The sequence below is a fragment of the Protopterus annectens genome, chromosome 6.part0, assembly GCF_019279795.1.
Source record: "Protopterus annectens isolate FY-2018-M chromosome 6.part0, PAN1.0, whole genome shotgun sequence".
Classification (NCBI taxonomy): domain Eukaryota; kingdom Metazoa; phylum Chordata; order Ceratodontiformes; family Protopteridae; genus Protopterus; species Protopterus annectens.
In genome coordinates this window covers 1,483,668,965-1,483,681,763 of record NC_056737.1, presented here as the reverse complement: position 1 = coordinate 1,483,681,763, position 12,799 = coordinate 1,483,668,965, and the positions used below count along the sequence as shown (strand labels likewise).

General features: G+C 40.3%; 2 protein-coding genes across 3 annotated transcripts in view; both read right to left on the bottom strand.

Moving 5' to 3' along the window:
• KYNU (kynureninase) overlaps window positions 1-12,799 on the bottom strand; it is a 2,242,792-nt gene that overhangs the window by 2,013,202 nt on the left and 216,791 nt on the right. The window lies entirely within an intron of this gene.
• On the bottom strand, window positions 524-1,786 carry LOC122803993 (tigger transposable element-derived protein 6-like). The gene has a single exon (XM_044073673.1). It carries the CDS (start codon window positions 1,784-1,786, stop codon window positions 524-526), a length of 1,263 nt encoding a protein of 420 aa, XP_043929608.1.

Here is a 12,799-nt window from a genome sequence, read left to right as displayed (position 1 = left end):
GGCTTATACAGTGTACTAAACATGAAAAAAGAAGGCCAGCACCTTGGAAGCATGAAGATTTATTATAAGAACCAGACCAGTTTCAGCATACAGTACAGCTTTCATCAGTGATACATCATTTATACAGTGTCCTGTACTGTAGTTTTAATAAACATTACTTCATAGTGTATGCATTAAGTACTTGTTGGCTTACTGTCTAAGCATATTAAAAAAGCCAGTTATTTTTGTCTGGCATAAGTTTTTCATGGCTCTTTCTTTCAGCATCTTATCTATGTCCATCACTTTCTCGATCTCATCCTCAGTAGTGTTGTTGCTGCTCTGAAAATATCTGAACACCACTGTCAGTGCTTCCTGTGCCTCACGAAGTGATGGTGGTGGTGCAGGGTCCATTTATTCATACTCATCGTCATTGTCATTGTCGGCCACTTCATCAGGGTTGTTAGCTTCATACATCACTGCTTGAACAATTTCTTTGTCTGACATTTCCTGTTCCATCGGTTAAGCAGAATCAATGTCTATATACTCAGCAGCTGTCAAAAAGACTGGCCGCAGCTGGAAGTTTCATGAGGATAGCCTGGATATCAGACAACTGAGCTGATGTTACAGCTGGCACACTTTCAGTCATATCATGGGTGTTTGTTGCCAGACTGCCTTTGTCAATCAATCCGGCATGTGCCCAGCAGTTCTGAATAACAAGTGGACTGACATTTTTCCATGCAGCCCGGATAAAACTGACAGCCTCTTTCAGGTTAACATCAGGATCAGAATCAGCATCCATCATCTGCACAATGTGCTGCAGCTGCAGCTTGCGATAATGAGATTTGAAGCACTTGATACCTGCATCAAGAGGCTGCAAATGGCTTGTGGTGTTTGGTGGAAGGAAACAGAATGTCACGTTGGCTAGTTCCACATCTGCTGGATGACTAGATGCATTGTCCAATAGCAACAGTATATTCGGGTCTTGGCATAGTATGTCTGCATTAAGTTTTGAAACAAAGTCTAGGAACAGAGAGGAATTCATCCATCCCTTTCTTGAGTGGACGTAGTCGACGTAAAGCTGGACACTGAAATTCTGGAAGCACCGTGGCTGTTTAGATTTCCCAATCACCAACACCTTTCTCTTGTTGGTTCCAGTTGCATTGCAGCAAAACATCACTGTTACACGATCTTTATAGCGCTTTGTTCCACACACTAGTCCAGCTGACAAGATTTTACCAGGTGGCGTTCGAAAAAAAAGAGCACTTTCATCGCAATTGTAGACGTCATTCGCACTGTACTGGCTAATTATCTGACGAGTTTCGTAATGACCAACAGCTACAGTAACTGGGTCTACACCCTCACTTTCACCACAAATTACTTTCATGGAAATGTCATAACGTGCTTTGAACCGCGATAGGCATCCTGTTGAATAGGTAAAATCTGTGACGCCCATCTTACTGCCAAAATAACATGCCTTTTTAGTCAATATAGCATCTGTAACCACAGCATGTTTGCCTCTCATTTTTGTAAACCACAAGAACAAGGCTTTTCCCATTTCAACATTTTCAGCATTTCTCATGCGCTTTGGTTCAGTTCTTGCACCACAAACAACTGACTGTCCAACAGACCACTTGTTTTTCTGGCTCAGTATATCACCAATGGTGCGACGCGAAATCACGGTCTTCCACTCACAGTTGAAGTGAGCAGCAATTTCCTCTTGACTTGCTCCTGGATTTTTGTCTTTATATAAACATATTTCGCATTTTTGTGCAATTCCTAAATCAGTCCGCTTACGTTTTGTAGCCATTGACTTGGATGTTACTTGATTAAAAAACAAATAACAGCCTGTAGCTTTACCACGTTTTGTTCAGCCGTATAGCGGGTTGGCGGATTAACGAGTACTAAATCAATAGGTTGGGATCAAAATTGTTTTGGCGGATGGCGGTTAGCGAATTGGCAGATAAACGAGTTTTACAATAGGATTGAATTAGTTCTGGGTACTTTTAGGCGGATTAACGGATTTGGCGGATTAACGAGTGGCAGATTAATGGGAGTGCACCTCTATGTTAATTCTTGGAATTTCTCCTCTCAAAGCAAGTTACTATTAATCATCTCTACTGTTGTATTAACTTTGAAAATGTGACTGTTATTCATGTACTATCTGAAATTTGTTACTTTTCTTATACTTTTCGGAGCTTTTCTACCAGGGCCTCCACTGAAAATGGACCCAGTCAAGCTGGATTTTTCCGGTTAACAAATGTAAAATAAATAATAAAATAAAATAATTATTCCAAGCCCTAGACTGGCCTCCCTTTACTAATCAGGTACCAATCAACACAATTCTCTTACAAAAGTGCAGACAGGCCCCTTCCAATCCAGGATGGCCTGTAAAATGTGCTCAGAACAAACCACTACAAGCAATTCCAGAAGTAGCAAGCCTGGATCTGGACTATGCTACAGCTACTAGCTACTATTTTCAGTGGGAAATACTAGAAAATGTTTAACACTGCAGAAAAATAGTAGTGAGACACTGAAAAACATTTAAACCAGCAGAAAATCAGCCAGGAGGCTCTAAAGTATTATTTTAGCAGTTACTAGGTCAGTTAATTAAGTACTGCTTGGTGGGAAAACCAGAGCAGGCAGAACAGATAGCATTAAAACAGAGAACAAATACCAGTAACTACTTAACAAACAATGGAGACAACAAAAAAGCTTGCTAAATGGTGAAAACAGCAAATAAAATTCAAGTTTACAGGCACAGTACAGCAGGCAATTGCAGTATAACAGTGTAGCTTAGTACACAGTAAATAAATATAATATAAGAGTAGCTAGCAGGCAATAAAAAGTGCAGTAAATAGTATAAAAAAAAACAGGCAACTTATGTTTTTTGGAAGCTCAAAAGCCTCTAGTCAGCTGGTATTTCAGCTCAGAAAGCCATACATATCAAGATATAATGGCTTTAAGAAGATTGAACTACATTAACACATGAAGTGTTTCTTTGGCAGTAGTACTGGCTGCAAGCTCAGTGGTACAGATGGCTTTAGCAGCTTACCTAGTGGTAGTCAAAGGTGTTAGTCTACATACTGTCCGCACTGAAAAATACTTTTTTGCAGGCTGTAAATCATCCTAATGGAAGAAAGATAATTTTATGCAGAGTAACAGAGAAAGGGAAGGAAACTGATGACTTTAGATACCGATGGTATGGACAATCTTGCATGCTTATTAAAGTAATAAAGGTTTTCAGGTGATCAAAAATGTGTGCAGATTTTTTTTAATAAACACAATTTATAGGATCATAGGAGGTTGCTAGGCTAATGGCCCTGGGGCCCTTACAAGCCTAGCCAATAGTTTATCCACCTAAAGAAACCTCAGTCAGCACCTTTTGCCCCTGTAAATGAGGGACACAGGTGGAACCCCTTAGACAAATTTGTGGTTTCCCATCCACTCATCAAGGCTGCTCTTGAAGAGAGTCAGCAAGGTACTCTGTTTGACATGTATGGGAATTCTATTCCAGAGACAGGGCAGCCTCTGGGAGATAAACCTGCGGTTTTGTTGATGTTGCATAATAACAGGCCTTTTGAGTGGGCAATGTGCGAGGAGTTAGACTTACTGATAAGGAGCATCTCTGGTAGGGCATGGTCCGAGATTGCCTTGTAGGTGAGGCACATCTGATTAAAGTGATAGTGATTTGAGCCTGTCTGCATAGGACAGTTTTTGGAGGCCATGGATTCTATTTGTGAGGTATTTATGTGGCTTTTTCAGTTGGTGCAGATGTTTGGAGAGGTACATACCAAATGGGGCATTATACTCAATTATTGGTATAATGAGGGAGGAGTAAAGAGAGGTAATAACCCCCTTTTTTTCTAGATGCAATCCCTTTGCTTACGAGATGAAGCAAGTAAAAGGCTTTTTTGACCACTGCTGCTATATGATGGTTGAATTTGAGGTCATTATCAACCTGAGTACCCAGGTCTCTCACCACAGGTTGTGTGTTTAGAGGTTGCCATTGATGGGGTAATCAGTAGGGACCGTATTTTTGCCGAATGGTATACATTTTTTTTTTGCATTTAGCTTGATGCCATGAGTTTTGCACCAGTCATTAGTTGCTGTGAGACCCTCATTCAGTATGTTAACATTATCTGGGGAGCCAATGACAGCACCCAACTTACAGTCGTCTGCAAACTTGGTCATCCACAGGCCTTTTGTCTTTGCCTGGACCTCTAAGAACTAGATGCCAAACAGTAGGGTTCCCAGGACAGATCCCAGAGGAACTCCACTAGTGACAGATCTGATATCGGAGGTGGATGCACCTATTTTGACCTTGAGGGTCCTGTCAGTGAGCCAGTTGACCACCCACCTGATCAGACAGGGATTTTTGATGATGCTTGAATGGGGGATTGTGTCAAGGGGCTTGGCCAAGTCAAGGTAAGCTGCATGTACTGACTTTCCCCCATCCAGGGCCTTGGTGACAGTCTCAAAAAGTCAACCAAGTTCAACAGGCAAGATCTTCCCTTGAAGAATCCAAACTGGGTGGGGTCAAGTGCTTGGAGATTGCCTGTGTCCTTGTTTATGAGACCCATAATAATATGCTCCATGGCTTTACAACTCAGACTTGTCAAGCTAATGGGGTGATAGTTTCCAGGATCAGTAGTGGAACCACCTTTGTGCAAGGGGTTGACAATGGCAGTGGAACCACCTTTGTGCAAGGGGTTGACAATTGCAGTTCTTCACTCTGCTGGAGTGAAGCCTATACTTAGTCTGTGGTTATAGGGTGTTCAATGGCAAAGCCAGTTTTAGCTGGAGATGGTACAAAATACAGGTTGGGATACTATCAAGTCCCATGGAAGCTGTGCTCTTTGCCTTGGATAGGGCCTTTATGGAGATGTGAGGTGCAGACCAAGTATCAGGAATGTCGAAAGGGCCTTTGGGGGAGAAAGGATGGTGAGTTTGCACTGAAATCTGCTAGCAGGTTGGCTCCATCAACCGGATCAGTGTAAGCGATACTGTTAAGTACTAATTTGAAACAAACCTTGGCTTTGCCTTGGAGGTTCCTGATGTAACTGAATAAGGCTTTGTGGTTTCCCTTTGTTTTGGAGGTTAGTTTTGATTTGTAATTGGCTTTGGAGGTTTTCACTAGTGATCTAATTTGCTTGTTAAGGCTAAGGAGAGAGTTTTTTTCAATGTAGAATTTGTTTCTTTTTATCCTTGGACAACAGTTTCTTCCTTTTGTTGTAATGTCTTTTGATAGAGGATGTCCACCAAACAGGTTTGTCTTTCCTTAAGGAACAGGTTTTAGTTCTGTTGGGTATGGCCAGGTTCATGAATTTGTACAGGTGCTTGTAAACTGTTCAACATAGTTATCTGCATTCTCTGAGGGAGGCAGTGGTGTGAAGCTACAGATGTTCTCCCTTAAGAAGTTCTAGTCAGCTTTTGAGAAGTTTTTTTAGCTTGATTATGGTTAGGGGGGTTGGGGGTTGAGTGTGAGAGAAACTTTGGAAGAGACAGTCCAATGATCTGATCTCACCAGGGAAGAATATATTATGGGAGTGGTGCAGTGGTCACCCATGTTGGTGAGAACCAAGTCCAGAATGTTATCTTCCCTTGTGGGGGATGAGACGAGCTGGTCTAGTGCATTAGAATTGATGAAGACAAGGAATCTTTGAGTGAATGCATTAGTACAGTACTAGTTCACCCAGTCTATGGTGGGATTATTGACATCACCAAGGATCAAAGTGTTAGGGGGTACCTTGATGGAGTCAAGTAAATCCAGAAAAGTGGAGTGGATGTTCTGAGTCATGGAGGAGGGGGGTCTATAGTTGGCTATAACTTGGATGGGTGTCTTGCTAACTGTCAGCTGCACCTGGATTAGTTTCAGTGCATCATGCTGGCAAAGCAGTATGGAGGTGTGCTCGTCCTTAATTAAGATAGAGACTATACCACCATTACCACCCTTAGTCTTCACGACCTCATTTTGGTGTCAGGATATATGGAATGAGGTATACCCTGGTAAGTCAGGGGTGCTCTCCACAGCCCTGAACCAACTTTCTGCTACCGCACAGACATCAGCATCTTCCAGTGCAAGGAGAGTCTCCAATAAGTGGATTTTTAGGTTAAGGCTCCTAGCATTAAGCAGCATGACCTTCAATTTGCTTTAACAGATCTTTTATGCTGGTAAATTTATCTTTGGGACATTGCCTAAAAATGGCACAATGGGGGAGGTGAGAGCCTTTGGCCAGGATCTGCAATCCCAGTGGTGACAGGTTGAGGCCATCTCTGGCAAAGCATAGAAGTCAGTCAACCATGTCATCCCAGACTGGATACAGGATCCCCTTGGAATAACACCAGAAACTAAGCCAATTGTTGAAGTCAATTATTTTTTGCTGGCATTGTGGTATCATTCATGGTGATGGTAGGATGCTGCTTAGGGCCAGGGTCATTTCTTCCTGGGACACATACTCTGAGAGCTCAATCATGTCTCTCTTCATATAGTCCAGGGAAGTACATCTCAAGTCATTCACACCAGCATGGACAATGACAGAGTCATACTTGTACTTGTTGTTGAGATACTTAAGTGAGTTCATGATGCGGTGGATTCTGGCACCAGACCGGCAACTGACCCTGACCTTCTCCTTGTCGAGCCTGGTGAAGGGGACATCGGTGTGTCTCACAACTGAGTCATCAATGAATAGTATATTTGGCTTATTGTTATGCCTTGTGGGCTATGATGGTTTATTGTTTTGCCTTATGGGCTGTGTTTGTGAGACACTGGTGTGTTGTCTGCTGTGTGTGATGTGTTTGGTGTTGTGTGTGGAATGTTTGTGAGTATGTTTTGGAGGTCTCTGCTGTTTAGGTAAGTTTTTATTGAGGACCTCTGCACGGGTGGGTGCGTGTTGTGTTTGGCTATGTGATGCGAGTGGTGTGGTATTTGTGCTGGCAATCTTCTCTTTGTCATGAGTACTGACTTCGGAGCAAGAGAGCATGGATTCTTGGTTACTGATGTAGATGCATTTCTAGCAAGTAGAAGAATTATATGGTAGGAGAGAGAGGGCTGTCACTAAAACATGAGGCAGTTGCTACGTTGCCTCAGTATGCCCATGTTGACCAGGCTGGCAGGAGAAACTGATGGGAATTGTCCACAATGTTCTGAATACTTGGTGGACTTATGGAGAGAGGGTTTTGATAAGGGTTTGTCCACAAGAGTGTAGACCACAAAAACCTTCTTAAATGTAAAGTAAGTGTCCTAAAGGACAAGTGCTAAAACCAAAACTAAGATGCTTAGAATAACAGATAAATTTAAGCAGGCTACTAACAAGCAGTAATAAATGCAGCAGAATAAAAGCACATGAACACTTAAGAGCACGCAACAAAAATACGGTAATAAAAGTAGGAAGAACACAATTCCAGTTGTTTAAAACACACATAGTTAGTAAGTCTCCTTTAAGATTACAGTGCATACCCCATAAAGTGCAGATTTGAATCAAGAGTCTTACTTATATAAAACATCAGTTTGCTTAGATAACTTGTTTTCCAGAAAAAAAAAAAAACAAGTCTAGGCCAATACAAATGTATTAAACCCTTAAACTTCCAGCTTCAATGTATCAATTAACAGCTAGTAAAATTAATTGTCATTCAGAGACTGTCGGTCAGAGACTGTGCCTTGTATAATATATAAAACAGTTGCTAACAGTGTTTCTCTTTATCAGCACTTGTAATAGTTTTCCAGCTTCCTTAAATTCAGCAATGGGTAAAGAAGAAGCTGCAATCTAAATTAGCATTGCAGATTGTTAATTTCTACCTGCCTTAGAGCAGATTGCTAGGATTAGTTATACTATTTTATTACCTAAAATGTAATTCAGTCAACCTCTGGAAAGAGAATCACAAACTGAAAAGTTTGACTGCAAACTGGGCGCCATAGTAGAAAACACATCTGACACAGATATCCTTCAGAAGGGTCTCACAGAAACGGATAACTGGTGCCAGAGCCATGGCCTAAAGTTAAATGCCAAAAAATGCATAGTCATACCCTTCGGGAAAAACAAGGTTACCCCTAGCTACCAAATAGGTGGCAATTCACTGAGCACAGAAGAAGTTATCAGGGACCTGGGGACCCAGGTTGATAGTAGTCTGTCATTCGACACCCATGTAGCTAAAGTAGTTAGGAAGACCTTCTACATTGCCCACCTTATCATGAAGGGATTCTCATCTAGATCAAGGGAGGTCATAGTCTCCTATACTCATCACTCATCAGACCAATGATTGAGTACAATGCCCCATTCGGAATGTATCTGACCCGACACTTGCAGCAGCTGGAGAGGCCACAAAAGTTCCTCACCAAAAGGATAAAGGGTCTCAAACATCTGTCCTATGCTGCCCGACTGAAAGAACTCCAGCTCTATTCAGTCGCACCGCTTGCTCAGAGGTGACCTTTGCCTAACATACAAGGCCATGTCAAACCCAGATTTGATGAATATGCTTCACCTCAAAAATCTAGATCCGTCAGAGCCACAAGGGCGGGAGACTTAAACCTCGACACGGCTATTAATAGGACGTGCTGGAGGGATAGATTCATCACCCAAAGACTCCCTATGCTGTGGAATAAAATCCCGGTATATGTGAGGCAGAGCACCTCGCTGGCCTTGTTCAAGAGAAATCTTGACCAATGGATGGGAGATCGCAGATATACCCCAGGGATTACCTCAGTGTCACTGCTCGACAGAGGCACAGCAAAATAATGGGTATAGTTCCCCATACTAAAGGGGTGGCGTAAGCCACAAAACTATGGGCTAGGCTTGTAAATGCCCTCAGGCAGATAGCCTAGTATGAACCTATGAACCTATGAACAACAGAGAGAGGGAGAATGAAAATGGTGGTGCATTATTCTAGAAAGTACTATAGACAGTGGTTTGTTTAGGCAGTCTATACACAAAATAATTTACTCTGAACACAAACTGCAGCTTACACCCACAGTAGATTACTACTGAAGAAGACTATTGCTCTTGAAATTAGTTATAGTTTCACCAAGGCAATTTCCCATCAAAGGCAGAATAGCTTTAAAGCATTCCAGATGCAGCTAAGTCTTCACCATTTTCACAAGAAATGTTCTTTTAAGCTAAAGAACTGTCAGTGCAATGCCAGCATTTACAAATCAGTACATTTGAGATACATCTCAGCTGCATAGAGTGTGTTGAAGCAGCTATACTCACTGTGTTGTAATGATTTGAAATACCATTGTAAACAAGTCTGTACAGGCAACAGCTTCAACAATGTAATCCTTAACTAAAGCATCAGTAATTAAGCATTCCCAAATAGGTACAGCTGAGATAAGTTACAATAAGCTGTGTGAACAAATGTAAACTACACAACTTTAAACAAGTCTTTAAAAGCAGCAAATAGAAATACACACTCCAAACCCCAAACATAAACAAAGTTCAATAAAGCAAGTTTAAGAGTTTTTTATATATATATATATATATATATATATATATATATATATATATATATATATATATATATATATCAGTATGCAACAAAACCAGATCACTTAAACACGTGCTTACCTTGAGCAGCTATGATCCTTTGTGTGGGGAGCTATGTGAAAGTAACTTAAAGCTGTTTGAATTCTTTTGTAATTCTGGAGAGTACAGAGGTCATGTGTCTTCAAAGGGTCAGTCATTAGCAATATCTATTACTCAGTTCTTTCTCTGTTAAGAAAATCACGCCAAAATAGAACAATTGAAAAAGGGACAGACCCAGGCTAGGTTTGTTTTTGAATATCAGAAATAATTAGCTTCATTTACCTACTGCCGTGTAAGTATTACAATGACAGTGTAGAGAAAAAGTAACAGAACAGTCAGCAGCTATAAATGCCTTGAATATACTTTTGTCAGAGCTCAGTATGGGAAGGAAAACAGCTGTAGCTGTAGCAGTAAGCTTAAATGCTTACTTTTCCAAAGGGGTACAGTTAGCACAGAGAATTCATACAATGAGCTGTTCTGTTTGCAGTGGTATAGGCTTTGATTCCTCAAGCCTTCATTTGGCTACTGTGGGACCTTGAGTAAGCCACTCAACCAGAGAGTGTTGGAACAACATGCAAAATAGGGAAGGATCTTCAATGGTCCACTAGACTGCAGCCCTAGTAACTACCTGTGAACTTTGATACATGTGTGGTTAGCTGCAAATGGCTGATCTTACATAGAACAAGGATGCAGAGACAGTAACAGCATAGCTTACAGAACTGGATTTGGAATACCACATGCAGCTTTACCAGCATATGTAGAAAGGCTGGAAGGCCCCAACCTTTCCTGTATTGATGGCATCCTGTTGATCTTTGACATTGCTTTTCAGACGGTACTATACATTTCAGCTTTCAGTCATTATAATTCATTTTGAACCCCCTTTGGATAGCCTTTCATAGTCATATGTTTTCATAGCTCCCTCTCCAATGTACATGCCCGATCCAACACATGTTTCTTCTCACTCTCTTAGGTGCACCACGTTGCACAAGAGATGGGCTTTTCCAGTGGGTGTGAACTAAAAGCACTTTGAAGGAGCTCTTCAGGAAACTGTTTATACTGACAGGAATGTTTAAGTAAAGATACACAAACATGAACCAAATCAGTCTAGAAAGCAATAAAAGATTGTATCCTGACTAAAACATTTTAGTGAGGAAAAATAATTTAAGAAGACCTCATTTCTTTGAGTATGTGAAGAAAATGATCAACCTGTTTGACAAAAATGAGGTCAAGAAAACTGTCATAAGGAGAATCTGCCACAAGAAGATATCTAACAACTGCTAACATCAATTCAAGAACTAACAAGTAAAATATAGTTGAGACCAACATATTTAATCCACAGCAAAATTATATAAAACTAAATTAATTGTTAAGCAATATAATATCTCAGCATGTCAGACAGACAAAAGAAACCGAAAATGTGTTAAATGCACTGGATGGATGATTTCAGGAAGATAAAACATCAAACAGAATTTCTTTTAAAAAACTGTATGGCTAATGAAGACAGGAAATAAAAAGCAGACAGAGATGAGTTAGTATCCAAATGTTTTGTATATTAAAGAATTTCAAAGGAAAGTTTATGATTAAGGTGTTTGATGACATGGTTCCCCAAAACACGAAAATTAACAGAAAGCCTGTCTTGTAGCATTGGCAGGGCTCACCGAGCTATAAAACCATTCTCTTCAAATAAAGGAAATAAAATACAAAGCAGCACAAACTCCCCGCCAATATAGCATACTGTTTGTGTGCTTGAAAGTTATATATCTCAATCCTTACTTCTTAATTAATATCAGATACATAACTTTTCTGAGCACATGCCCCAACACAAAACAATATCCATGCCACTGTAAATGTCCACGGTGGTATTACTGTTTTCTCAGTGTTAAAATAGTTTTGCAAATCACATTTGTATAATGTATACTACAGTCAAATTCATTTACTGAAACTGTTATAAGAAGCCCAGCAAAAATGTGTTGAATTGTGGTCTATATTTAATTGGTGTGCCTGCATTCTGCTTAAAATTTTTCAGACCAACAAAGGCTTTGTCCTTGCAATCCCTTTCTCAATAAATCTTCCCGATATACTTACAATTACTGACAAACTTATTTCTTGCAGTATCAACAGGTTCAGTATCAGTGAAAAGCAGCCTAACTTCAGAAGATGGACATGCACAAAGTAGCATATAACTTGTACAAGCAAAGTTTCGTGTTTGCCTGACCAATGCTTCCATATCTCATGTATTGTAGCTTCTGAACGTGGCAATTCTACAGTTTCTTCCATAGCACAATGAGGTCTCTGCCCTCCATCCTGCTTGCATCATGCAGATTCACCTGGCTGGGTGTGATGATTATACGTATTAGGCTCAACTCTATTATTTTTGAACTGCTCAATTTGTGCAATAAACCATAATAATAATAGGCTCATAGGTGATTATTAACCTAATGGCATAAGAGCCTTTACAAGCCTAGCCAGTAATATAAAAGATATGACAATATTATATCTTAATTCCCAAGATATGGGATGGGGTAATATCAGGGTAGTGGGTCTTTTGGTGTTAGAGCCTTGAGTCATTTTACAGACTGCCTCTGTCCATAAGGGACATAGGCAGCACTCAAAGAGTGAATTTATGGTCCCTATCCATTTATCCAAATTCTTTTTGAAGAGAGTGAGGGACAGCTTTTGTTTTACAAAGAAGGGATGTTTATTACAGGGTAGCCTTTGGAATACAAATCTGTCTCTCCAGTAAGTTCTGTTAGAATCGTAAATAAAGTTCAGGTCCATGGAATGCGTAATCCTCATACAATTTTTCTTGCAAATACGTAACATATTCATCATGGCTAGATTAAAGAATGGTTTGTAGGTCAGGCATAAGTCCCCTCTCAATAAATGATATGAGATGGAGTAAAGATATAGTGCCTTTAGCCAGTCTGCAAGAGACATGCGTCTTACGCTTTATTTTTTTAGTGAGAAACCTCTAATTCTGATCCAATTGGAGTAAATGTCTGATTAGGTACATGCAAAAGGTAGCATTGTACTTAATTATGGGCCTGATGAGGAAAGAGTACAATGGCACTATGATCTACTTTGATTTTGATGCCATGCCTATATTTACAAATTTGGCCACACAGAAGGTTTTCCTCACCACCATAGCTACCTGGTGGTCAAAGTTCAGATTACTATCTATCTGTGTTCTTAGGTCTCTCACCATGGGGTCTACTTTTAAGGGTGCGCTATCAATATTAAAATTTACAGGGTTATCTGATTTACTGAATGGTATGATTACACATTTTTTAGCATTTAGTCTCACA

Bases quoted from the DNA above. Each gene is read 5' to 3' on its own strand.
- LOC122803993 (XM_044073673.1), bottom strand. From the start codon at position 1,786: ATGGCTACAAAACGTAAGCGGACTGATTTAGGAATTGCACAAAAATGC.